Below are 28,000 nucleotides of genomic sequence, written 5' to 3' on the forward strand. Positions count from 1 at the left end.
TTTATTTCCAAGCCACACGCTTCCAGACCTGTTCTGGATCTGTTCTTTCAGCTGGACCTCAGCTCAGCACAATGCCTCAAGCCTGGTGTGAGTTTACTTGTAATGTCCGTGAATGGGGAATGTTTACAGCATGTTTGATGAGTGTGTGTGTATGAAGTAGTGTGTGGGCGTGCGTTGCCATCGGTATGTGTACCAACTGTCTCTGTAAGAGTGTGATTGCACACATGCTGACAACAGTAATGGCTCTTTTATGACAGTTTGGATCCACACAAACTCTCCAAAGGGTGAATAAGCCTGCTCCTATATACCTGCCATGCCAAGATGGTTGACAATCTTGGCTGCAGTCCAAACATCTCTGTTCCTTCAGCGCCACCGCAGAGCTGCATCAGGTCTTCACTCTGTTCGGCATCAGCTCAAGACCAGGTCTCACAGACTCGAGCTGCAACATCGGTCACTGTTTTCTCGTTAGCGACGGTTGTGAGTCTTTATGGCAATGTTGGTCAGTTGGACGGTCTCTCCATCACTGTGGTCCAGATTGAAATATGTCGACATCTACGGAATGAGTTGATGTGAATATTTTATTTATGGTACCCAGAGCATAAATTCTTCTGACTTTGCTTATACCCCTGACTGCCTGACTTTTCATGTAGCATCAGCAATACTTTGGTTTATGACCAAATACCTGCAAACTAAACTTCTCATCAGCGTCAAATCAACTGTTTTTGCATTAATTAGCAAGGTTAGCATGCTAACATGCTAAACTAGCGTGGTGAACATGGAGACAAGCTTTTGCAAGTTATGGGAATACTTTCCAAAGATGACTTACTTCAGTAACTGTAAACCTGCAGATGGTGTGCAATAGCACCATTACCTCATGTCTTATGGCATTTTATGGTCTGATTTGTAAGCACAAGTTTAAATATACTGCGTTAACTATCAGTGGAACAAAGGCAATTATAGTTTGTGCCATTGCATATAAAACAATAAATGTCAGGTGTTTTTAGGTGTTTATTCAGGTTGACGTTTACTTTTGATAAAGTATGTTGTCTTTGGTTATGCTTAACCTTAATATTTTGTTAGTGCGATCTACAAGTTATATCAGAAACACATAATGCAATGTGCTTTTGTTCTTTAACACTTAATCTGTCACCACTTTTCATTTCGAAAAATCTCCACATTCCATGTTGTCTGCGGGATTTCTTTAAGGTACAAGAGAGATTGTTTTATACTTTATTGCTTTTAAGTAAGGTGTAATTGTGTGTCTCACAATTTTGAGAGATGCTACTGCTAGCAATGCCGCCAGTGTGATGTATTCACATTGTCATTTCAACCACTGTGTGATTTGTGATGCTCACAATTACTTTCTTTCATTTAAATATCAGATTATTGTAACGGGCCCTTTTCCACAGCCGACACTTTGACGTATCATAGTAAGAGAAGCACAGGTATCATTAATAACATGAACATGACAGTGTGACAGTGAGCCAGCATCAGGAACCTAATGGTCGGGTTATGCTAGAAAATAGTTTATTTTCAACCGTGCTTTTCTTAATTTGAAGTGTTAAAATGTCTTCTGTTAAAAAGGTGTGTAGCGCACTGCTTGTTGAGTCTCCATACGATTATAGAAGTGTATTATAGAAGCGTGCTAACATTTCTCTGAAACTGAAAAATAGGAGTGAAGATTGAGAATGGAAATAGTTACAGATTAATTACCTCAGAATGATAAGCCTTTGTAAATTCGTATTAGCGACACATTTGTCGAATCAACCAGGTGTCATTCTATGTGAAGACTCAAACACAACAACTAACATTTACAAGAGAGTCATCTATTACACATTAGTGTGACGAAAAGGGAGGGGGGAGGAGAGAAGTGATTATCTTTCAGTTTGATAAAGTTGCCTTTACAGTATGGGCCACCTGAGTAGTCTTTTTAGCATTGTTTAGAGTTGAACATCTATTGTCAGCCGTGCTTTTTTATCAGCTTCGATAACCAAGTTTCAGTTGTTAGTCAGTAAAGGAACTGCCCCACACCTTCTTTATCTTCGTCATAATCTTTGGAAATCTATGTTTGACTTTCAGATGGCAAATGTCATTTGAAAGAATGTCACTAGTCTAGATCTGACAGACAGAGAGAAGTCACGTTACTCATGTTGAGCAATATTCAGAATTTTTAATGCAGCGCCTTCACACCTAATAGTAGCTTGATACAAATAAATAAGTAATGGCTGTATTCCTGCCCACACAGAAATCCTCTCAGTCTGGGTTTTAATACAACACATACAGAAGTTAGTAGTTCTAAAATATAAATGTGAAATTTAAAATGTAAATCAGGATAAAGGATTCATCAAAAAAACAATTCTAAAGAACTGAGGAACAACCCATGAAATGAATGCGGGACACATCTGTAAGAGCCACATGCCTCTGCTTACCAAGATATGAATTCTTTCAATCTCCAGCACAGCAAGTGTGTGTGACTTGGTGTGTGGTATGTTCACAATGAGGAGAATGTAAACTGTGCTTGAAATATGATCTCTGCTGTTGTAATCTTCACAAGTTCAGAGATCTGAGAGAGATTAAAGCCGCATGCACGGTGCTTGAAGTCGTCAGCAGTGGTTGCTGACTTTTAAAAGCTGGTTTCACCATATAGTTGTGAATGCTAATTAATAATTCCCTCAATTTTATGTGAGCTATACCTGAGGCCAAGGCAACAGCTCATGTGTTTTTTATTTCCTGCAGTTTACTAGCAGTTGCCAAGGTCAATTCAATAGGCTGTCTGGGCATGGCTTTCAAGGAATCTTGCAAGGACAATCAGTCCATGCCAGTAAAGGTGCGTGAGAGACTCTGCTCCACCCCTTTTCATAAATCATTCCTCATCTGTCTGATCAGGTACATCAGATAAAGCAACACAAATCAAGATGTGGATGTATAAACATTCAAGATTATGACTGGTGAACATGAGTGATTGAAAAGGAGCCAAGCCTACGCATTATTTCTGTCAGTAAGGCTCAAACCAGATGAGGGAATGGGAATCTGAATTGTATCCAGAATCTGGTGAGCTGGAAGTGGAAATGTCAAGTGTCTTCTGACCTTGTCAGATTTCCTAAATTCAACTTCAGGGAACTTTGGCATGCAAATTTAGCACTAATAGCAAACTTTCTTGACAGTGCTGGACTTTGAGAGAAATGAGAGCTGAGGAGTCCAAAACAGAGAAAGCTCTCCCGTATGTGAGAACGCAAATGGCTCAATCATTCGTACGGCACATTAAACAGACTTCACCTTGCCATCTCCCAAGTACAAAAGTCTGTGTAATGTGCGATTGAGCCCACGTGTGTGTATAGGGAAGGTCATTGTCCAGAGAATTCACATAGAGCGAGTTGGCGTGTTCATGATGTTTCATATATCATACAGTGGCACCAAACCTGAAGAAAACAAACATCCGAGTTTGAAGAAGAAGGGCCATTCACCCAAAGACAGTGTCTCACTGGAGAGACGACGAGCTTCGTGAACGTCCATTGGTAGAGCCAACGCAAAACTCATCGGACAAAGTCAAGGAATGGCATGAGACTCTGTTCTTTATGACCAAATTATGAACCGGCTACGTGACCACGGTGTAACTCGCATCGTCACCTGCCTCCTGCACGCTCTTGTCAAAGTTAGTATTTAGGTTAGAATGCATCTGACACAATCTCCTGCTGCGTGTTACATATGTGAAAGGAAAACTCCATAGCCGCTTTCTCACAACTCCGAACAATGTCCGGACCTGATTCTCAGGACATTGTCCGGAGTTGTGAGAAAAAGGCTATAGTAAGCGAGCTAGAAGGAAGCGCCACTGTGACTGTTGAGCGCTAGCATGTTCCCAGGTGGTTCGATTATTAGAAGTTAAAAACACAGTACATCATAATAGCACATGGATTGTCTTAAAGTGCACATATGATGACCAAAAACATTATCAAACAAACACAGACCACACAGACATCATGGCAGACTAAACTCTTCCTCTGCCTAACAACATAGTGTACGGAAAGTAAATCTGTTTTATAGGCTTCATGCCAAAAAACTGTCATTTTTAGACCAAACCTTTACACTCACTGAATCAGTTCTCTTCAACGAGAATCTCACAGCCCACTGCGATGACTCACCAGCTGTTGTTGCTAAACAGGGAAGTTCAGGTTTCTGCAACACTCTGCAAGAGACTGGGTACATCTTTCTCAGGAAACTGGCAGTGGGACAACTTGTGAAAGGATGTTGTCTTTACTACGCCCCGTGTTTGTCAGGTCTGAGGAGGGAAGGTGGGTTATGATGAGGTCGAAGGAGGTAAATAGTCATTTCTATTTCAGTCTCTTTGAAGGACGGAGTCATCTGCCCTTTGGGGGTCTGCGGACTGACTCTTTCCTTTGACTCAGACTGTGAATCGAGAGATGAAGAGCAAACCGTCAAGGGGGAGAAGAAAACAAATCCTACTTTTGTGATGTTTAATTTCATTGCAATATATATAGATATATATCTTGCGAATATTAATGAAAATAGTCGCGGTAAATCAAGTTTTTTCAAATATTATTTACCTGTCCTTAACATTAAAGTGCTGTTTGTTTGCATCTTTGCCACCACATTTGTCAGTACACCTGTAACCTACTTTAGTGTAGAGCAACATATAAAGATGTCTCTCAAAATAAAGCAGTGCTCTCTTGGTACCTAATGAAGATCTGGGAACCCCATCATGAGGCGTGAACTTGGCCCATAAACACAATGGTGGGCCGGAGTCGCAGAGTCAGGCACGATGAAAGCATTTCCCGTCCATTGACCTCTTGTCATTCCAAGCCCGCCGTGCTGTGGAGCAAGATCAAAACAAAGCCTTTGTAATCTGATCTACATTCAGGATCAAACAACCACTACCAACAAAACAACAAACTATGAGGTAAAAGGGCACAAAAATAGTCTGGGTAAGGGCCGTAACACAATGCCATTGTAACCGCAGAAACAGACATGGGAGACTGGCATACTTTGCCTGCTTTCTAAGTCTATTTTTTTAAGTCATTCAGTCACAGGGTTGATAAATTTGCTGGACGTGAAACTCAACATAAAAATGGCAAGCAACCGTAATGCAGGACAGCTACACAAGAAATGGCAATAAATGATAATAATAAATCTAATACAGTACACATGTTGACTCTTGACACTTGAGAGAGCCAACAATTTACACAGTCTATCAAGTTTCAAGAGAGCTGGAGAATAAGACTCTTGAAATAGCTCAAATTCCTCACAGCACAGCTGCAAACGGTGTCATTAAAGTTATGGTGAGTGAAAAACCTCGAGCGGATTTCTTCCTTAAATCATCCTGCAAATCATCTAAAAGTTAATGTAAGTTCATTATTAGCGTGTTGGGTGTGTTTGTTGATTTATAGCCCTTTTCATGCAACAACTATGAACACTTTGGCCAAATGCTAAATTCAGTGGACAGAATAAAGGAGACACTCCCCGAGTGTAGGAGGCTGTGATGTCCATTCATGAAGCCAAAAACATGGTGTGACTCACACATTAGGGCAACTTTAGAAAAACATTTTTGTAAATCCTCAGTGGCTTCTCTTTGTAAGCGAGCCATTCAGATATAATGGGGACGAAGTTGTGTCTTTGAAGAACAGAACAATGAGAGCGTAATAATGAAAAATGAACGGTGTTGAATAGAAGTTGTTTTTAGCTGCTATCGCATAACAACAGCTCGTATTATGTTCTAGCACATTGTTACTTCTGTTATATTCTGACTCATCGCTGGCACCTTACAACACAGTACCAGTATCCCCAGGGAAATAGGCATCAAATATCCAAACTGATAACAGGCGCACTAGGGTGGTGCCATCTTCCTCTAACATAGCACATAGCTTTCTAACATACACAATGACTGGTTAATTAAAGGAGAGGTTTAGAATTGTTCTAGTCTGTCTTCAAACAAGAGTCCGGCGCTTACATGAACATTAAAACTGGTTTTGCTCGCTGTAATTGTTCCTCTGGTTCAAACAGGCCATGAAGGGATCCCTTCCTGCTTAAAGTGATGGGGGACCAAAGTCAAAGCGAAATGGAGACCGAATGTGAAGTGAGTTTCAGAGGTGTTGCGTTTGCATACGTCCATAGAAATGCATGAGTGGGCGCAAAATTGGCCCAGGGTCCACTTTATGTGAAGAAGGGACAACGCAAGTTGAAGATGTTTCAACTTGAGCGAAACATTTGTGTTCATCCCGGGACTTTATGAAGTCTGAGATTTTATGACTTTATGAAGTCCAACAGGTCAAGAAACACAAGCAGTCAGACGATAAAACAAACAAACAAAAGGGTTAGCCAGAAGAGAATAAAATAAATATGACCTCAGGTGTCTATCACAGCTTCCCGATCAACTTCCTGGTTCATATTTGACCTGTTGGTAGTTCTGCATGCAAACAGATTTCTTGAGCAATGACGGATTTCCTGACATTTCGGGTGCACACACATTCAGCGTTACTTCCAAATAAAATGGTTTAGATAGTCTGACTGATTGTGTTTATTGCTCTATTGGATTTCATTGTTGCAATGGTGTCATTTTCTGAACAAATAGTTTGAGAATAGTGTTACTATAACTGACAGAAATGATGACTGTAAGACACAAGTTGTAACAAAACTACAGAAACATTGTTGTCCAGTAAGTTATTGAATAACTGGTGTTTTATACCACAGGTGTGTAAAGTAAGGCAAGGCAAGGCAAGTTTATTTGTACAGCACATTTCAACAAGGTAATTCAAAGTGCTCATAAAACCATTAAAAGCATCAAAACACAAGGCAAAAGAAAAGGAGATTTAAAAACAATTAAGAACATTGAGTGAAACATTAAAAAGTCATTAAAACACTAAAAAGCTAAAAATAGAATTAAAGTTGCAGTGCAGTGTAAGACTGCAGTGCAGTGTAAGAATGTGGTTCAATTAAAGGCAGCAGCAAACAGAAAAGTCTTCAATCTTGATTTAAATGAGCTGAGGGTCTCAGCAAACCTGCAGCTTTCTGGGACTTTGTTCCAGATATGTGGAGCAGAAAAACTGAACGCTGCTTCTCCATGTTTAGTTCTGACTCTGGGAACAGAAAGTAGACCGGTCCCAGACGACCTGAGGGGTCGGGATGGTTCATAAGGTAGCAGCAGATCAGAGATGTATTTTGGCCCTAAACCATTCAGTGCTTTGTAAACCAACAGCAGGACTTTAAAGTCAATTCTTTGTTGGACAGGAAGCCAGTGCAAAGACCTCAGAACTGGAATAATACTAAATAAACTAAATAATAACTCCTCTTATGAAACTTTAATCACTGCTGTGCATGAGCACTACGTTATGTTTTATAACTGTTTCCTAAGGTGGAAAACATACAAAGATAAACACACGCTGCTAAGCAACCGCCGAAAACATGGTACGTTAGTTTTGAACACCTTCTCATTGTGATTTTGGCAACGGCTGACAGTTAAACACACCCTTGTGGCATGCAAAGCTATTTTTGGTGTGTGATTGTTATGAGTTGTATCTTTCTGTGCAACCTAAGGACGAATAAAATAAATGTAGAATAAAATCCAACGCATTCACATTTTGAAGGAAGTCAAATATCTCTTGCATGAAGTTTGCATGACAGTTAAGAAAAATGGAGCCTACCCAGCACCTAAGCACGGACATGAATTCAGTGGTGAGAGCGAAATAGTTCCACAATAAAGGCAGCATTACTTGAATGGAAGCTGTCAGTTGGGGTGAGGCCCATATCTAAACAATCTGAGGAGAAGCAGCGAGGCACACATTTACAAATAGCCCTGAAATTCCTCAGTGTTATTCTTCTAAGGATTTGAAAGCTTACTTAATCAGCTAAATGATGAGTCAGACACAGTAAACAGTCATGACTAATGTCTCCATGGAAGGGAATTCTATGCTTCGGAATCGGTGTTGACATGGGTGACTCCTGTCTGGCACGCGATGCGGGCTTAAGGACATAAACAAAACCTGCGTCTGGCTCCGCCCGAGGCTCGCGTTCACAACTTTCCTGATACAGGAACACCCCACCAGGTCCAGATAGAGACTGGTCCAATGTGCGATCCAGCTGATGTGAGAAATCATACACTTAACAGACAGAGATTTAATGTTTGTATTACATGCTAAGAACTAGAAACAGACAATTCTGTTAGGTTAACAAGAAAGAGTCTGTTCACATGTTTCACATGTGCATAGAGAGGGTGCAGATGCTTGATGAGCACTTGAAGACAAAAGCTTGTCTATCTCAGTGCATCATACTTGCTCTATAAGTTTATTCATGAACACCAGAGATAACATTTCAAGTTAAAGATACGTGATACATGATTGTTTTTTCCTCTCAGTCTTCGTCCCTCTCTCTCTCTTCATGATCATGCCAGGCAGCCTCACGAAGCTGTTCAAATGGCGTGTTTTATGGGCCGTGCCTCAGTTCAATTTTAAATGTATTTATTTGATACTACCCGAGGATTCATATTACTCTTTGGAACAATGAATGGTGAAACAATATCCTCTTTATAGCCCACGTGACATACCTTTAACAAGTGATATGTCCTGGTTTGACTGTAGTCGTTATATGTGTGTTAATATGTCACCAAGACCGGAGATGACTCTGTATCAGCAAAAACAATGGGAAGTTTTAGATTAGAATATATGCGAGAAATGCCTTGTTGTGTTTGTATATTTAAAGACTATATTTGCATTTCAGCAGCAGCCACCAATTTTGTGTAACTAACCTGTGATCTGGTGCGTCATGTTATGTCTTAATTTAGATCAGCAAATGCAGTACAGCTTCCCGAACGCATTGTGATGAGCTCTCTGACTCAGTAGGCTAATTAGACCCGCTGTTATCAGCTCCGGATGTACTACACTCGGTCGAACTGCACTTTTACAGCAGCAATTTCTCTTTTACAATGCCAAAGAACTTTAGAGAATAGAGACATCTATTACATGATCAGGACTTCATTCATCAACAGATACAAAGTCACAAGGCTTAATATCGCAATATATCTTTCTATGTTTGTGTGTGAGGGTGTGTGTGTGTGTGTGTGTGTGTGTGTGAGGGTGTGTGTGTGTGTGTGAAGGGCTTCTTGTTAACTGTTTTCACAGCTGAGAGCAGCAGAGAGGCCTCTCAGCACCTCCTGACAGCTGTGTTCTGCCCAGTCACGCTAGAGGCACAGCAGTGGTCTCCACCTCTGACTGCAGGGCCCTCTAGCGCTAGAGTTAAAGACTCTGCTTCTTTTCTTCTGATTGGTTGATAATACCCTGACCACAAGCGAACCTAGGCGGCACTAATTGCAGGATAATGTCCAAGTTACAATGGCATCTTAATGGACAACTATATTAACCACATTAAAGGCATTCAACGCAAAAGTGACACTCCTACTTTCTACACACTGCGTTTGATAATGTGATTAATATGATCCATGTTCCGTGGTTAAACCCTAGACTGCATTGTCCTCACTTGGCTGCATTAGTCATATGATAAATGATCAACAATCAGCTATTAATCTTTCTGTTGAGCGACATGTCGTTTATTTAATCAAGTTACAAAGAGCAGTGAGCGAGAGAATAAGGCAAGGCAAGGCAAGTTTATTTGTATAGCACATTTCAACAACAAGGTAATTCAAAGTGCTTCACATAAAACCATTAAAAGCATCAAAACATAAGGCAAAAGAAAATGAGATTTAAAAGCAATTAAGAACAGTGCAAGAAATAAAATGCAGTAGTAAAATGCAGAAATGCAGGAAATTGATTCATATATTAATTGAATGTGGTTCAATTAAAGGTAGCAGCAAACAGAAAAGTCTTCAATCTTGATTTAAATGAGCTGAGGGTCTCAGCAGACCTGCAGCTTTCTGGGACTGTGTTCCAGATATGGGGAGCAGAAAAACTGAACGCTGCTTCTCCATGTTCAGTTCTGACTCTGGGAACAGAAAGTAGACCGGTCCCAGACGACCTGAGGGGTCGGGATGGTTCATAAGGTAGCAGCAGATCAGAGATGTATTTTGGCCCTAAACCATTCAGTGCTTTGTAAACCAACAGCAGGATTTTAAAGTCAATTCTTTGTTGGACAGGAAGCCAGTGCAAAGACCTCAGAACTGGAGTGATGTGGTCCACCCTCCTGGTCTTAGTGAGGACTCGAGCTGCAGCGTTCTGAATCAGCTGCAGCTTTCTGACTGAATAAGGAGGTAGAGTGAGAAGACTGCAAACCTGCATAGAAACCTAAACGTAAAATAGTAAATTCAATTTATATATTAACCAAATCACCATGCTTATCAACCTGATTTATGCACAACACCACACTCTAAATGTGAAGAAATAAAAAAGGACAATATTTCCAATTTAAGAGAGAAATGTTTCCTCCAACAGCATTCATGAAGAGAAGAAATCACAGAGTGAACCTCATATAATCTTGTTAAACACTTGTTGTGATGATGCACTGAACTTACCAAACGAGACATGGCGTGACAGCCTCTCTGAGTTACACTCTGATCCTTTTAGACATATTGATTTAGAAATGCCTGTGATATTACCAACACCACCAGAAAGACGGGAGCCAAAACTGCCAAACTCAATCAGCTCCAGAAGGTTGTAGAGCGGTTTATCCATCACATAATCTATCTTGATGGATTGAAATCAACAGATGAAGACGAAAGGGAGGAGGGTAGTACAGTCAAGTACACTGTTTTACAAACTGTTTACACCTGTATATATTTGTAGTACTTGTCATTATGCATATACCGTACGATTGGCGTTTGCTACATATCTGTTTACACTTGGATTCTCATTTTGCTTTTACTATAGGTATATTTAATGAGCATTCTTGGAGGGAGCCTGAGATCAAAGACTTTGCCAACGACTGTAATAAGGAACGTTAAAGAAAGAAAGCAAATGTCATATTTATTTTGGGCTGCAGTTAAATTCCATCACCATTGTTTCCATTTTGAAGCCAGGTGTGGGTAATTTGCACTTTAACAGTGCTTCTTACATAATGATGATATTATCTTAGCTGACAAAGACCATTTAACAACCAAATAGTTACGTATTTACCCCTGAGGGTGCAGCGTTCACATGCCTTATAATGCATTTATATGCTGTATTTATTCTCTCTGACATAGTGTAAGATACTATTGATAGTATCTTACACTATGGACACACACACACACACACACCTCTACTACCACTATGGAACATTAAGTGGACGGGTTAAAGGTGCACAGTGCTTCAAATCAACGGCTTGAATGATAACATTATGATTTGTATTGGCAGAATAAACATCCCATATTTTGTGAATAATGTTATTTATCAAAGAGTCTGCCATTCTAACCTCCTTGCTTTTAGGCTTGATATTCAAATGATTAAATCCCTATCGTGCACAGTACACTGGAAAGCCTCAGCGAAAAATTGATTCAAAAAGTGAATTAAAAATGGTCGCAGAGGTGGGATCAACCATGCCCCCTGTTGGGCAGAAGAGACAGGTGGTCCAATGTGTCTCAGCTGGAACGAGCCGATGACTTGATGAATTTAAGTGATGTGTAAACTGACATGTTTTGGTCTATAAGACTGTTGTCTGTCAAAAGTTCATAAATTATATAATATAATAATATATAATATGATAATAGCGTGCTGTATTTAAATATTGTCACATTATATTGTCACATTATATGATGGCCTGTATAATTGAATAGTTACAAAACTGACAGCTGGGTAATATGTATTTGGCAAAGTGCAAATAATGTGCTTTATACCGATACATATTTATCAGAGTGGGAAAGATAACAATGAAGATCATCATACACTAAATCAATACATGTTAATTGGTATTAATATGTATTGATAAATGCATGAGAGAAATACTAGGAAAGGTTTTAGAATAGTTAATGTGTGTTTTGCAGAAGCTAGTTGCAAGTTGCAGTGCTATAGAACAGTCACAGTCGAGCTCGGAATTGAGTGTGTGCTGAGTTTGATTTAGTTGGTGATTCTGGTGCATTTTCATTGATGCGAAAGCATCCATTCAGGTTGTGTCACTAGATATAAGAAAAATAATGTATATTTATGGTTTCATAAAATGAAATTAAAAATTAAAAAAATTAATTAAAACACATTTAGTTTTAATTGCTTTGAAATCTTTTTCCTCTTTAAATTATTTTCTGAAAATGAATTTAGGAAATTTACTACAAGTTTCTATCTCAAGAAATGTATCTCCAAAAATGATGTAACACAGAAAAGGGTACTATTAGACTATTTATGTAATTGTTTTGATTGGAGCTAAGTAAAATAAATTGTAAAAAGTAACATTCATTGCAGCACTGGCCTGTTTAAGCCTTTATTTGTCATTCATTTCTAATTTAAACACACACACCATTATTTATTCAGACCCAAAAAAATAGTGTAAAAGTTAATGGATTTGTTAAAAAGAAATCGTGGAAAGGGATCTCAACATTTACACTCGCTGAATTATATTACGCTAAATGATTGCCTTTATGGTCACAACACAAGTACACTGCACATTCTCAATATCCCAAACATTCTGCTTCGAGAACCGTTTTCCAGACAGTATATTTCATAGTACATGCACCCTGTTATGAGACAAAGTCAAACCGTAGACAAGATTAACAACGTTAAAACTATAACCTAGCACACAAGAGCTCCATTCATAGCCTATAGAGACGGACAAGCTTGTCTGCTAATCTTTATTATCACACACCAAATTAACGTTCTCTGGACAAATAGATCTCGAAGTTGTTCCCACTGATGTTCAGCAGGCCATTTAATCCAGCACCGGGGTGTTTCCCCGCTGTACCAGCATGTTGTTCTAACCGAGGTTGTTAAAACCACCACTCTGCTGATAAAAATACATTTCCCCCGGGGCCTTGCAGAGGTATTAACATTGAAGCAGGACAGAAAGCTTCAAGTCTCATTTAATGAAAGGTCAATATTGGTGTAGCGTTTGCAGTGTGTCCTTTTAATTTTTACACCTCAAAGAATGTAATTGCAGTGGTGCACTTAAGAATTAATGCTGCGTTATTGTGTTTCCCCATATTTTCAATCCAGTCTGGCAGAATCCTGAACTGTGGAACGTCAAGTAGCAAACGCGAGACCTAATGGACTGTATATCTCTGGGATTTGACTGTTCTGTGACGCATGAGAGCTTTGACCCGTGGTTTATTTTGTGCAGTCAGACATGATACGCTTTCTGATTCTTAATTATCTTAATGACTTCTAGTAACTTCTAATGTGAACATCTTCTTATATTTTAGTTTTTTAGCCATGTTAGCTGTGTGGCTCTAAAGACAGCAATTTTGGCCTCTCCAACACTTTGGTCCAGACTAAAATATCTCAACAATTTAATAAGAAGGTAATGGTCCCCAGAGGATGAATCTCAATGACTTTGGTGTGAACTTTCCTAGCGACAATAAAAAGTCAAGCTTTTAAGTCATTCAGAAAGATATCTGAACATCTAAATGGTGGATTAGCACCAATGTTAGCAGAGACGTTCATGGTGCCCAGACGATGAATCCTAATGACATGAGTTACCTCCTGACTTTTCCTGTAGCTGCGCCCTGAAGTTGATATTTGTGTAAAAAACCTTCAAAACTAATGACATTCCAATCAGCCTCAGCTGCACTTTTCTTCTCGCGCTAATTAGCAAAATTAGCATGCTAACACACTGAACTACGATAGTGAAAATGGTAAACATTAGCCGGTGTCTCTGTGTGTTGACATTGAGGTTTTGCAGTTCAGAGTCGAGGCAGAGAGGATCTCCTGAGCCCCGTGTTTACACTGTCTGTATCCTGTATGGCTGTTTGGGAGCCTATGAGGGAAGAAACACTGCAGTCAGAGACCACTCAAACATAAACATTGAACAATGGATGATGGACGGGGAAGAATTTTGTCCAAAGACACAGTTTTTCATGGCTATCTGTGCGAGTGGCCTCAACTCAACTCAACCGCCGAGCTTTGCTTCAAACATACAGAGTGAGGAAAAATCATTACCTCAGATTCGTCTCTACGTCTTTATCGAAATGAGCTCTGCGCTTTCCGGGTGAATTAAAGTCATTAAGAACTGTGGTGATATTCCACAGCCATATGTGGAGTGAAAGTGACGTTCATGACACAGCTCTTTGACTCTCTGGGGTAGTTTCACTAAGTTGTATGTTTATGTGAACTAATAGGCCCCATGATGTTTGCCAACTGGCATCAGCTGAAGCACTGATCGACCAACAGGCACATGAGTTCGACCTGAATGCCAGGGGGTCTATCAGACTTTGATCAGGCAGCTATCAGGGGAACCTCGCTACACTATCAAAGCACCATCCCTCCTTAGAGAATGCTTGTCTTTCTTATCTCAACAACGACCCTGCCTCTGCCTCGCACAACTGGACCCAAGCTCCTGGGTGGTCTCGGGGCTTAGCTGCATAATAACGGTGCCTAGCTGTTCCAAGTGGAATACGTGGAATACAGCAAGAATGCTTCATTTCAGCCAGATAGGAATCGCCTGATAACCTTGATGGAACTGATAAGGCAAGCTGGTGTAAAGCTTTGTTTCTCAAAACGAAGTAAATCAAATGCTCGTGAGGTGAAGGCATGTGAACCAAAAAAAATCGTGTGTATTACCAAGATCATAGGTATAAGCATCAAATCCCACACATTCTTTCCATGTCCATATCTGAATTGTGTGAAAGACTGAGAGTCCCTTCCTTGAGAGGTAATGAGGAGGAGCAGTGGAGCTGGAGGGGGATGTGCAAAGACAGCCTTGAGTGGGATGTTGAATGCTATATTCCCCTCTCTTCTGCCTTTGTCCCGTGTCCCCAACCTGGACCTGGACCTGGACCTGGACTCTTTGCAAGAGTGAGAGAAGGGGGTGTGGTCTCTTCTTGTCTACCCCATTTCCTGCCTTCCACACCAGTTCTAATTGGAAATTTGGGTGGCCCTGTTTATTTACATGGTTGAAATGCGGCGAGGTTGTATTTATATTTTCATGGCGCGTTCTCAGCAGTGCTGCATTACATAGCCTTCCCTTGAGATCGCTGTGGGAGAGGGAGAAGAGTGTCGAGTAGCCCAATGGTTGAATGTATGTGTGCAGGAGGGAAGCGTGACAGAGGTTGTATGAGGTCTAATGTCCTTCAATGTGAATATGCACTTTATAATCTTAAAGGTGAGACCTTTAAATATTCTGTGTTGCCTATGTGTTTTTTAATTGGGTCTGTCTGCGGACTTAATAAAAAAGGAATAAGGCACTGTGAAAAAATATAGTAAAATAAAATTGACAAATTTGATTGTGTCATGAACAAGTTGAACATAACACTTTTGTCAAAATATTTACAAACAGGAAAAAAGAGGAAATGATGAAAACCAAAACATAAAACCCAGATTCATCCAATATGGGATAATTATTTTAAAAACTAATCTGAGCTGTACACTTTGAGAGCATCGGAAATCCCATAAAAATGAGAAATACTTATCATTATACTGACACTATGCATAGTGCTGAGTCATAAAACCAACATGTATGCATGTCTTACTTCAGTATGCATGTCTTACTTCAGAGCATAAATGACTGAAAGAATCAGGTCATCAACTAGGACTTAAGGATTCAAAGGTTTATATGTAAGTATTATGTTTTGGGTAAAATGCAATGTGGCATGCTTCTGATGTTTTGCTAAAAGACGATGGATTAGTAAAAAATAAATATAAAGGATAACAAGTAATAAGTATGATGAGAAATCATGACTATGGTTACACCTGTCACAAGTGCAAATATGCTAATATATATCTATGAATACACTCTGAAGGTCGATTATGAAATTGTGTCAATTTCTAATTCAATAATGTTAGGAAGAGGCAGTCGAACAATTACTCTATACAAGGCTATAGTTTCAGAAAATACACACCAGCCTAAGACCCTCTAACCTAAAGGTCTCTCAGGTCTCACATGTATACATGATAAAAATGATCCTGAGATGAGCCATGTCAGAGTAGTGGCAGTATGTGTTTATCCTTCAGACCGGGGCTGCTGAGTGGCGGAAGGCAGAGCTTTTTAGTCAAGCCATGGCTACAGAGAGCCCCAAACCTGACTCTGGATAAAGTAAACACATGAGCGCACACACACACACACTCACACACACACACACACACTCAGAGGGTTCTCCTGTCCTCCTCCCAGCCCGTCAGCTGGAGACCACACACCCAGACCACACAGAGTCTGAGAACAGCTCGAGTCACTCTCACGCAACACAGCCCACGAGCTGTCACTCTGACCACCGCCGTCTCTCCGTCAGCACTGGTTCTGCCCGTCACTTGACGCTCGGAACAAAAGCAACTCTGTTTAGAAAGATGGAAATTGAAAGAAGTGGAGTCACAAACTCTTTATTTTGATTGGAAAATGTTCGGAGGAAATCCAGACAGAGCATGATTTGATAATGTTCATGAATCCAAATCAATTGAGGGAATTCATAATACATTTGAGTGTGTGTGTGTGTGTGTGTGTGCGTGCATGTGTGGATGTATGATTGTATGTTGAGGCATGGGTGTTACAGAGAGTCACCTCCCTGCACCATTAAGCGTGATCAAAGGGTTTTGTGAATGCACTGATTACTGGAGTCCAACCGCCCAAATGTGTGAGCATCATGTCGTTCTTTGCATGTGGAGAGTTCATATTTCCAATCTCTCCAGCTCAAGTACAGCAACCAACCAATGATACATCACTCCCTGCTGGTCATTTATTTCACTGCATACACGTCTGTGCACAGCCCCTTTTGTTTCTGGTTGGTTGGTAACTTTGTATCTCTGTTGTGTGTCTCTGGAGGAAATCTCGATTATGGTGAAAATGCAGCATTTCCTACTTTGTCTAATGACGTTACAGTGTGACATCCTTTATCGCCGAAACCTCTGTGAGTTCCCAGCCAAACTAAACAAGCAGCCCTGCCTTTGCATCAGTGCCAGGTAGACCACCATATTGTTCTGCTTATCACCCTTATCTGTTTACACTGGTGTCCCGAGTCCTCCGATTGTTTTCCATTACTTTGCTGCTCCTTATCCGACAACTGCTATTGCTTTCCCGACATCATAATGTATTTGGTCGAGGACGTTGTTATCTGAAGACTCTCAGATAAACACAGACATCTGAAAACAATTCAAGCTGATTCATTGTGGCGATAACAGTTCTATTTACTGGTGAAGGAGAGCAATTCTCATGCCTTGTAGGTCATATCCTGAGAATTCATAACAATAATAATAACATAATGATAGTGACTGACATTATAATAAGAGGATAATAGAGAGTAATGACATGTACTCAGCCACACTTACACAAGGCAGTTTTATTGTCCTCTGTTCTGCCATTACAAAAGTCTTAACATGATCATCTGTCAGCAGTTTGTCTCAGTATTTCAGTCACTGCTTCATAAGAACTCAGCATCCGCAGTGGGCCTGAGAGTGATGATTGGTGGATTTACAGCATCATTTTCAGGGGTTAGAGTTTGTTTAAAAAAAAGGGAGAATGAGGTCAACACCTTCCTTACCGCAGGGTCAACAAGCAGGAGTTGAGGGTTAAATGGGACTGTCATCAAATCCAGGGCAGAGGTCTGACCCTAAACAAACTGGGGTCATGGACTCTGAGTCTAGTGTAGAATTACCACAGGTATGTTCTCAGTAAGCAGGGAATCTAACCAGCAAGCACACCAACCCGATTTTAATTGTATTTGTTTGTTGTTTTAGTTTTAGTGTTAACCCCTGTACTTCCTTTTTTTTTTATGTCTGACACCATGTGACAGCTAAAGATGGGTATACACAGTATCCTCATGCCCCCAATTTCTCAAGTTCTTTAAAACTACTACCAGCCATGTCATATACTGTATGTAACACACAACCCAGACCGAACAGGGAGATTTGTATTTACTGTAGCTTGGGGGTGGAGTAGTCAACTCTAACTGTGGGGAGGATTTAGCATTGTGTCCCAGTGGTTCCCGACAGTTTTAGATTGAGTCAAATCGTGTCTCCTCATCAAAGATTAAATCATTTTTAGAGACCTGAAGAGGTAAAAGTATCAAGTATTTATGAGAAGAAAGCACAGCAAAAATGTTTTTAGAAACAAACATGCATTTGTTCTTCTCTTTTAACTTGTTGATCATCCCTTTTAATTTCAGAGCTTCTTGTTTAGCTTCAACTACGCTAACCAGCAGATGTCAGCAAAACATTGCTGCAGTTTTATTGTGACGCGCCCAGATGTTTTTTCTTGCTTCAGACCCTTGATGTATTCATCAAGCATTAATAGATCAACAAATCAACAATGGTTTCTGAATCTGTAGCTTTTTAACAGAATCCTTTTAAAATGGACATCAGAGTATAAGTATGAACAACTTCTCCAGTAAGTGTGAACAGTGTCGCTGTAGTGGCAGTGAAACCCCCAAATGATAAGATGATCCATGTGTGAAGGGTACTAAAAGTAGCATTAACATAATAATATCGAGATATTTACACAGCAAATACAATGTTACAGTGAATGTTTTGTTGCTTTCTTTTGAGGTGAAAACAATGAGCATAAAGATTGACACAGGGCACATTAATAATGTTTCAGGATTTGCCCAGATGGATTAATCATCACTGAGTCAAGATGGAACTTTCTTTTGGAGAAAGTGTTGCATTTGAAATGTTCGCGGTCGTTTCATTTCTGTGGTGTTTGCAGGCATCAGAAAACTAAACTGTCCATTTCAAAGCTTCGACTGAAGGAATAAGGCCGTGTCACTTGGAGTAACGGCTCATACAGGCGGAAAAACTGAAGCCCGACTACAAATGATGTGGCTTCCTGCAGAGGGGGAAACACCATGTGTGAGCGTGCTTTTCTTTTTTTCTGTTTGGTCTTTTTTTTTACCAAAAAGTAGTCTCATTCTCCCTCCCTTTGTTTGACAATCAAAAAGAGCTCAAAGACAAAACAGCACATCAGACATGAGAAGTAGAAGATTGGTGTGTTTATTTCAAAATAAATCGTGTATCCATTTATTAATCTCATTAAAATCTCAATTCCTTGTGATTATTCATATATCGTGTACAAAATACAGAACAGCTTTCAGCAACTCGTGCTATTATGTGTATAATAATCATACATACATACTTGTAACAACAAATGAGTGACCATCAATGATAAAGAATTATGATACTTATGATATGCTTTATGATGTGTTATACTTATTTTGATAAAGTATTGTGAATATTTGCAGATTATAACACGTTATAATTATCTTTATAACGCATTGCAGACTTAGACATAGAAAGTGTTTCCTAATTTTCTTCAGTGTACACTTTATTTTGTGATTTCCTGTGAAGCGTGTCTTGACTGTTTCACTGTAACTGTAAAGCACGATGTGAAATGGGTGTGTGTGTCTGTGTTTGAGTCACTGATGTTGTAGGCGGGGGAGTCACATGTTTAATTCTGAGTCCATAAATGTCAATTCCTGATAACAGTAATAGTGCAACTGCGTGACACGCATATGTACCCACCTACACACATGCACGCACACACACACATGGCCCTTTACTACACACATACACACACAGTGTTTACCACAACAGCACACTGTACATGGAGGTAACATTTTCACTGTAAGGGTTTTATTTTGAATGAGTCTGACTGTGACATAATGAGAAACTAAATTTCACCCAGCACAGAATCAGACTGACTAAGATGTTAGAGGGCAATGATTCATGGTTTAGAACACACACACACACACACACACACACACACACGCGCACGCACACACATAAAAAAAAATAAAACATTCCCGCCTGTGATTTTGGTCAGACTTTTAAAGCCATTGTGAAAGTGATGTGGTTTAAGTGAGAGGGAAGTAAATGCAGAGATCGAAACTCTGGACCACAGAGGAAAAACATAACAAAACATGTATCCCTTCTGCTGCAGCATCAGCCTTTATTACTTCAGAAGCTTGAGGAATTGCATTATCCTGACGATTGGATATATACGTCTTATGATGTATACACATTCCTCTGTAGGTTGTTAGGATCTTGGTTTTGTGTGGGCGTTACGTCCAGTATGTGAACCTCTACAGTATCAGCATGGGAACCAGAGGCCTCCGCCATGGCTCAACTTGCACGCTGACCACAAAGGTAGTTTTTCTTCCCATTTGAGAGGCCTGAAGTTTCAGGTAAAGAGGAACAGGAACGGTTTCCTTGCAAGTTACGGGATGATTGTGATTTTTCCAGTGAACCTACTTGAGTCCAGTCGGGTCGAGGCCACCCACTCTTTCTGGTGACACAGACCTTCAGGGCCAAAGCTTCTCTCTGATCATGAGTTGTAAGCCAGTGGTCCCCAACCTTTTTTTGCTTGTGAGCATCGAATATGAAGCCATGTCTATACTTGCGAACCCTCGTCAGAAGTTTCATCTCTATAAGTTCAATCGAAGGTGGTGTTTTCTAATCAGATTGTTTCTGACACCCGAAGAAGTAAAACTATACAGTATTTTACAAGATGAAGCAAAAAAAACAATGATTTACAATCTCTGTAATCATCTCAAAACAATGTTCAGTTTGATGTCATTTAAAGGAATCAGATGTTTTTAAAAGCTGACCAGATTCAATTGATCGATACATTTCCGTAAGTGCATCCTGCAACATACAGCCAAAAGATATATCACAGCTTCCTCTACTACACCACCATAACAGAATTGAGGTCTACAATGGACTTAGATACTGTTGACACTTGCGCACCAAGCTAATTTAGTTATTTTGCTCTTCAATAACTGTATTCAACAAAAGTTTTGGATCACAGAAGGAGCTTTTATTCAGTTTAAAAAGCAGAGTTTGTGATTGTGCCACTTCAGTGTATGAGTGCACCACATTGAAAATACAATAATTATTAATTCATACTCAGTTTTGTCCCTTTGACGTATCAGTGTTTGTGTTAGGGGCCATTCTTCCTGTGCACCTGTGCTAGTACTTCCTGTCTCACTCGCCCTCCGCTCCCCTCATCCCCTCACCCTCAAACCGCATCCTTCACACTGTCACAATAATACTTGTAGAAAAAAAGAACTTAACTCTGCAGTCACAGACACAAAGACTACGACGCATAGGTGTGCAAGTGAAAACAACAGGGTCTTCCCCATCTTTACCCCTCAGTGCCATGACATTCTATCATTTACAGTACACTGCAGTCACAGGGCATGAGAAACAGTCAGTGGTTTACGTTCACATTCATGCCCTCACACGTGTGTGTGTGTGTGTGTGTGTGTGTGTGTGTGTGTGTGTGTGTGTGCTTGTCAGTCCTGAATATGCTGTAGCGGTCTCTGGGAAGGACAGTCGATTGTTGTAGATGTGTTCTGTTCCTGGACGTGATCAAAAGCCCGCAGGTAGTGGCCATTGTTCTGCTGGTAATAGTACACCAGTTTTCTGGCAAACACTGGCTCCACCTAAAATGAAATTAGGTTTATGTATGAAATATGTCTGTGACTGATTCATTGTGTTATCCTATGAAGAAAGAGAGCAGCATTTAAAGAAGCAGTGAACTTGAGAAAAAGAAGTGCTAGAAGTGCATGTTCAGCATACTGCGCCCCAACGACGCCTTCATTTAATGTCTTTTCAGGTTTATTATTTTTTATATGAAGACAGGGTTATTATCATGGAACCTACAGAATACCTAAAATATGCAGATACTGCACTTCTTGCAGCTTTCTTGTAAACTTTATTTAGCTTATTGACGGTCCATGAATATGACTTAAATGCATCTCTGTTGAGGCGTATGTCTGTCTTATGATAAATACTTTTCATATTGCTGTTGCATTCAATGTTATTAATTAATTTAGTGCATTTTATGGCAGCTTAACCAAACTGAATTGCAAGAATTCAACCAGCTAAGCTAATTACCATTATACCCAGCAACTATACTGCCTCATTTATGTGTAATAGCCATAGACTGTATATAAGAAGGGGAACAACTAACTAAATACCGAACATGTCAGGTCATATTAAATGCATATCTTCAATTACAGATAACAACCAGGGAAGGTTGATGAGTGCATTTAACTTTACTTTTAGCTGTGACGAGCTCACCAGCTGGCAACATATAGCTCTCTTGCTCTGGCTGCAGCTTGACTTTATTCTAACTCTGTTTTGCAGTAAGCTCAAATTCAAAAAGGGTTTTTTCCCAGAAATTATACATTTACATAGTATATCGGAAACTAAATGTCGGATTCAGGTGTAAATGTTAACCAAAAAGAAGACTAATTACGGCATATTGAATTTGTAGTACAGTAGTATTTCTAACAACCATATATGAATTTGCCAATATACATAAATGGTTGTTAAGAGTGACAAATAAGTCGAACATATGTTTGGCTACCTGTGCTGTGATCATCTTCCTCGGGCGCTGCGGGTCGGGGTACTCGTCTCCAAAACATAGCACCACCTGGTGTCTCGGTAGATGTCGGCCATTATGGGCAAACTCTTGAAGCTCTGAGAGAAGAGGAGCAAGAACAGAAAGGGGAATGAGCTGCAAAACAAATCCCCTTCGTGCTACTTATCACACACTCCAGCGTACCTATCATTTCTCAAACAACACTTTCCCTTATCATTGTGTTTTTTCTGGAAACCACTGATCTGGAAGATGGAAATGTCAGTGTGAAATGGCTCAGCAAACACCATCTTGTCATACAGCGTGTTGGACCACAGGAGGTGGGTGGGGACTTCACACACTTTAGCCCCCTGATGATTTTGTGACAAGCCTTTTAACACTACACTTCAACACTGTGCGGCATTTACCCAGCTAAAGCAACTGCAGACTGTCCTTCATCGTAATCATTAACATCACAGCCGTCATCAACAGGACCACGACCATCGTCATAATGTAAATAGCTTGAGTAGCATGGTTATTCGTGCGTTAGTTATTCTGATCGCTGAAAGAGTTTAATCCATGACCTCGGTTACCAAAGAGCATCTACACCAACTGGATAAAAAGTATTCACGACTACAATCTCAGCATGACAGAGTCAAGTAGTTTTAATTAGAACTTGACTGAAACATTGTGAAAAGCATGAAAAGAAGGTGGAATACCTTCTGTAAAGTTTATGTTGTTGTTGTTTTACAGTTGTCATAACGTTGAACACCAACCAACTGTACAAACACCAGTGGACAAAATACATACTGAAATACAATGACACCCTAAACTATGGGCTAAACATTACTGTGAAGAAGAATCAACACCTGTGCTGTAAGTATTTTTACTTCATTCGTGTACTTCAGCACCATTTTAAAACACTTGTACTTTATTGGAGTCCACTTCATGCTGTACTTTATACTGAACTACATTGTAGGGGATGTATGATCATCTTATAAAACATGACGCATCGCTTACAATCAAGCTAAATAGATGAAGAAGTTCTAATCCGCTGCTGAACAATTGACCTGACACCCAGTGTAAGCCTACAGTGTGAGCATAAACGAATACATTGTTCATATCACTCTACAATGTAGAGAAGTGTTAATTCATGGGTTTGTCAAGTCCTCCTATGGGCACTCACATGTTGATGCTGGTGCAGATAATGAATGACAAAATAGTAAAACACAAAACTGATCATATTAAATGTGTCCTCAGAGGAGAAGTTATATTTGTTTGGCCATTCTCTGAATCCCACTACTTTCTGACTATATGAACTACATTATGTTGCCGATGTGTTTCCGCCATTGCGTCCAAAGCTGCAGGTGTGAACCGAACACAAAAGAAACATATTTGCTTACCGATCAGGAATTGCTGGGTGTCAAACAGTTTGCATGGCTGCTCCTTCTCCAGCTTGTTGGGTTTATCCACATAAGGAGCCAGAGGTCCTTCCCAGTAAACCCGTCCCTGGCAGAGGCGCTTAGCATATAAGCCATCAGGCGTCATCCACAGAAGCACCCCCCTCTCCAGTACATTAGGAAGCATCTCAGCACCCTGCCTCTGAGACTCAGGGTACGGGAATGGAAAAAGGATGATTTCTGCCCCGCTATGAAGCTTGTCCTCTGGGCATGGGGAAGAGGAGGAAGAAGAGGATGGAGAGGATGAGGAAGGAGAGGTGATCCGGCAACCTTCTGGGCTGGTGGTGGTAACCTCCTTCACCAAAGTCTCTCTATAGTATAGGGACACATGGAGGCTGAAATCTGGAAGAAAGAGACGAGCGTTCAGCAGATGCATCCTTGTAGGAAACAATTTGATCCTCACAGCCGGATATGATGGCAGCCCTGGAATAACAAGCTAAATATTGTTATCAATAATCTTGGCATGCAGAGAATTACTCACTTCTCTCTTAATATCTCAAGCTTCTTTTCAACTCTTTTTTTATAATCTATCATCGGGTGATATATAAAAAAAAACTCCCAATTCACTATCATGGCCTGCTGCTCTTCAAAATAGGGAAGTAAGTAAGTGCTGTACTGTTTTCTGTAGTTTCTTATCTGCAAACGCAAATATTTTCAAAACAGTAAACAGGCATGTGAGAGAACTTCTGTGTGCGTCTGTCTCGAAATGAGCCCCAGATGATTCTTTACCTTGTATGCCATTGTTTTGGTTGATAGAATACACCGGTGGTTGGGACTCTGAAAAGTAGGTGTGGAAGGAGAGCTGAAAACCTGTGCAGAATAAATCAAATGAATAATGGTCATAATTTCAGTACTGAATGTCATAGGGCATTACGCCGCTTTGCAGAGGTGAGTGCCTTTTTTAAATTATCGATGTCTAATCTGTGTATATATATATAAATATATATATATATATATATAAATATATATATATATATATATATATATATATATATATATATATATATATATACACATACAACTTTACAGCGAGCTATAGCTGTTTTCTGTACGTGAGAAGATCAAATGAATATGTAACAAATGTGCAGCTGATGCTCAGTATTATAATTAAATAATGGTTAAATAATAATACTTTCTAGAGCAATTAGGATGGCTGTAATGATTAACACTATTTAAATTGATCGTGAGTCTTCTTCCACTTTTATTGGTGCTTCCCAATGACCTCGCCTGAATGCAACCACAGGCATTCATGGGGTTTATTATACAACCCTTGTTCTTGTTTATGCATAAAAAAGTGAGCGATAAACGTCTTTAAACGTGTGGTTGTGGAGTTTTTTTTACCACCTTAAAGATCGAAGTTGAATTCCACTGTAAACTAAAGAGGATTGTGACAACTGTTGACGTTGTAACAACCTACAAGTCACTGGTACTACCTGATGACCTGTTAACGCTTCAATTCATCGATGGATCAAAGCATAACCATTGATATCCAGCTCTCTTTACATGTTACGTCAGTAAAGTGACAACGTTATTCCAAAAAAAAAGCATAATTCTACACATTAAAGCAATATAGAACATAGACAAGGTGACAGATAAGACATGCATCACATGCTGAGCACGACATCCACACTCACATACAGAGGCATTGATTAAATCCATCTATTTGATAATCCTGGACATATCTTACCATTTTCTGTGTGTGACCCGGGCCAAGCCCGGCTGAACGGTGATGGGTGGTGGAACTGACCGTACTGCAGCTCTGCATGTGGCCCGTGCTGGTGTGAAGGAGGAAGCGGCTGCTGTTCTGAGGGTGAGTAATCCCTCCAGTCCCTTCTCTCCTGAGAAACCATATAGCCAGATACCTGAGAAAGAACCACACGGATGGTCAGTCAGACAAGCTGCCATTTAAACAAGATGTTTGCAATCAGTAATACGACACATTCATGTATGTGCTCATGACCAGCATGCTGACCTGGTCATGTGAAGACGTATATGGAGGAATATAGCCAAGGGCATTTACATGTGATGGAGTCTCCTCCATGCTTGTCTTCATTCCTGTAAACATACAAAATTAGAAATGCATTTGTCAGATAATTAGTCCACTACATTGTCCGTACTTTTTTTTGAAGACATTGTGTCTCCAATCCTCGAAAAAATAAAACTGAACATCTTTGACTATAATCCAGGATGATCAAATAGTTGTATTGTGCAGATGAACAATAAACTGAGAACATATAAGGCAAAAGATTCTATGAACATAACAAACCTAATTCATTTTGGCAGTTTCAAACTTGTGTTTTGTGCACTTGTGAGGTCCTGCTTTTTTTACATTTGAGTGACAGGGTGCTTTGCAAAGTGAGTGCAACAGACGACCGAAGGCTGAATCCTGTCGATTTTCGACTTCTTAGCTCAGAGAGCAAAAACTGCTCTGGTGTGACAAAAACTGTTGTACGATGGCAGACACTTCGTCATGCAAGGCTGGAGGTCGCCTGATTGTGTTGTGTGCACCCTGCGCTTACTAACCGAAGCCCTCTAAAAAAAGCACTACGGCCTTTTTGGTACATGCTTTGGCTTCCTTTGCGCTTCCTGCCTCATCAGAAACAACTGCAGTGGCGCATGCGAAAAATTGCCAATAGCCTGCAAACAATGTGAGATTCTGTGTGAAATGCACCAGTGTTCTGTATATATAAAGTAACCATTTGCAATGAGCTTTAGATTTTACAGTTGTCAAATTTCAACCATAAGCTATTGTACTCACCAAATCACATCTGACACCTCATAGTGTGGCTGAATGTAATTCTCACAAACTACACTGCAGTTTTGATGATGTTGACATACACTTACCTCTTTTGGCTGCTTCTGGAATGATTCTGTAGACTTTATAGGGGTCTGAGATGTCCAGTTGGCTTCTTTCCACTAACTCATCAAAGTCATTGCTTTTATTCAGAGCACAGCGTAGTCTGGTTTTCCATGTGGGGGGATCTGGCTTGTCGACTCCCTCCTTATGTTTTCCCTTAAACAACGCCCATGCCTGAAACAATTATTGATTCGATTAGTTTACACTTCTTCTTTAGTCGTGCCTATATACTAAGAGTTGTACAATTGGCTGTGAAGAATGGATTATTGCATGAACACTTGCAAAGAGAAAAAAAGTAAACAAAATCGAAATCTGCTTTTCAGAGTAACTATATTACAACAGATTTTGGTGATTCATATCCAATAGTGTGTTTGGAAATGGATCTGTTGGAGGTTTCGGGTGCAGCGTGAGAAGGTATAGGTGGGATGGTCGGACCTTGAAGAGCGCTGCATCCTCGTCTCTGTTGTAGTCTTGTTTTCCTGCATGTTTCCACGGAATCCTAAAGATGCTCTTTTCATCATTTTCCCAAACCAGGCCGGAGTATATCCTGCTGTCAATCTGATCGATCAGCCACTGTCTCAGTTTCCCATTGCCGCAGCTGACTGACAGGCCACTGTCCTCATCAAGGTTCATCTCTGCAAACTAGAATAAAACAAAAGCGCAGAACGGAACAGTATAGGCGACACAATGTTTTACTTTTTCTCATGTAAGATTCACTCATTGAAATTAAACTGAGAAAGACTGCAGAATAAGGTTCATCTGTTGAGGTACCATTATTACAAGTTGTTACAATTGCAACTCTTTGAGATGCCAGGGTTAGTTTGTGCTCCACACAACTTCTCCTCAGAAGCCCTATAGTTGTAATATTAGAAATCACTTTGAATACATTTCATCTAGCCATGCTTTTGACACTTTTGGTCTTGCTGATTTATAAAGGAAGGGCATGAGGGTGGAGGTTCAAGTGGTACTTTCTTCATCACGTTTAACACAGTTTTGTCAGTGAAAAGAGATATGACTCATTTGAGGCACGTGCATAAATAGAAACACAAGACAATTACAGAAAGAATCTTATCTTATTACATGACAATAATTCAACTTCAGTAAGATTGAACAATTATGTAAATACCAGAAACTCTAAAATGAATGATGAACCTATTTTCTCCTGACTGAAGCTGTTGGGGTTCATTGTTAAATTACAAGTCTTTATTGAATTCAATGTGGAAAATGGAGCTGCTGCCGCTTACCGTTAATCATGCAAGCTCTCCCCGCTGAAATCTCTTTTGAAGCTTTTCGGTGTGTCCTTTATCACCTCTTGATTTGTTAC

At 40.0% G+C, this 28,000-nt stretch overlaps 1 protein-coding gene across 1 annotated transcript; it reads right to left on the minus strand.

The window, feature by feature from the left end:
- Positions 1-21,036: 21,036 nt before the first annotated feature.
- Positions 21,037-27,945, minus strand: irf4a (interferon regulatory factor 4a). Its single transcript, XM_079285308.1, has 9 exons — positions 27,921-27,945; positions 27,112-27,318; positions 26,664-26,850; positions 25,792-25,874; positions 25,507-25,681; positions 24,549-24,629; positions 23,763-24,161; positions 22,369-22,481; positions 21,037-21,439 (listed from the first exon to the last, which is right to left on the minus strand). Exons 2-9 carry the CDS (start codon positions 27,307-27,309, stop codon positions 21,290-21,292), a joined length of 1,386 nt encoding a protein of 461 aa, XP_079141434.1. The 5' UTR covers positions 27,310-27,318; positions 27,921-27,945; the 3' UTR covers positions 21,037-21,289.
- Between the last annotated feature and the right edge of the window lie 55 nt (positions 27,946-28,000).

The sequence above is a fragment of the Melanostigma gelatinosum genome (assembly GCF_949748355.1).
Source record: "Melanostigma gelatinosum genome assembly, chromosome: 15".
NCBI classification, from domain to species: domain Eukaryota; kingdom Metazoa; phylum Chordata; class Actinopteri; order Perciformes; family Zoarcidae; genus Melanostigma; species Melanostigma gelatinosum.

What these genes read in the sequence shown, in the direction of transcription:
- irf4a (XM_079285308.1), bottom strand. Translation starts at nt 27,309, where the DNA reads ATGAACCTTGATGAGGACAGTGGCCTGTCAGTCAGCTGCGGCAATGGG. An exon ending in ATACGTCTTCACATGACCAG is followed by an intron (nt 25,682 to 25,791) that starts GTCAGCATGCTG and finishes GTTCTTTCTCAG; the next exon opens with GTATCTGGCTATATGGTTTC. An exon ending in GGAAGATGATCACAGCACAG is followed by an intron (nt 21,440 to 22,368) that starts GTAGCCAAACAT and finishes ATTTCATTTTAG; the next exon opens with GTGGAGCCAGTGTTTGCCAG.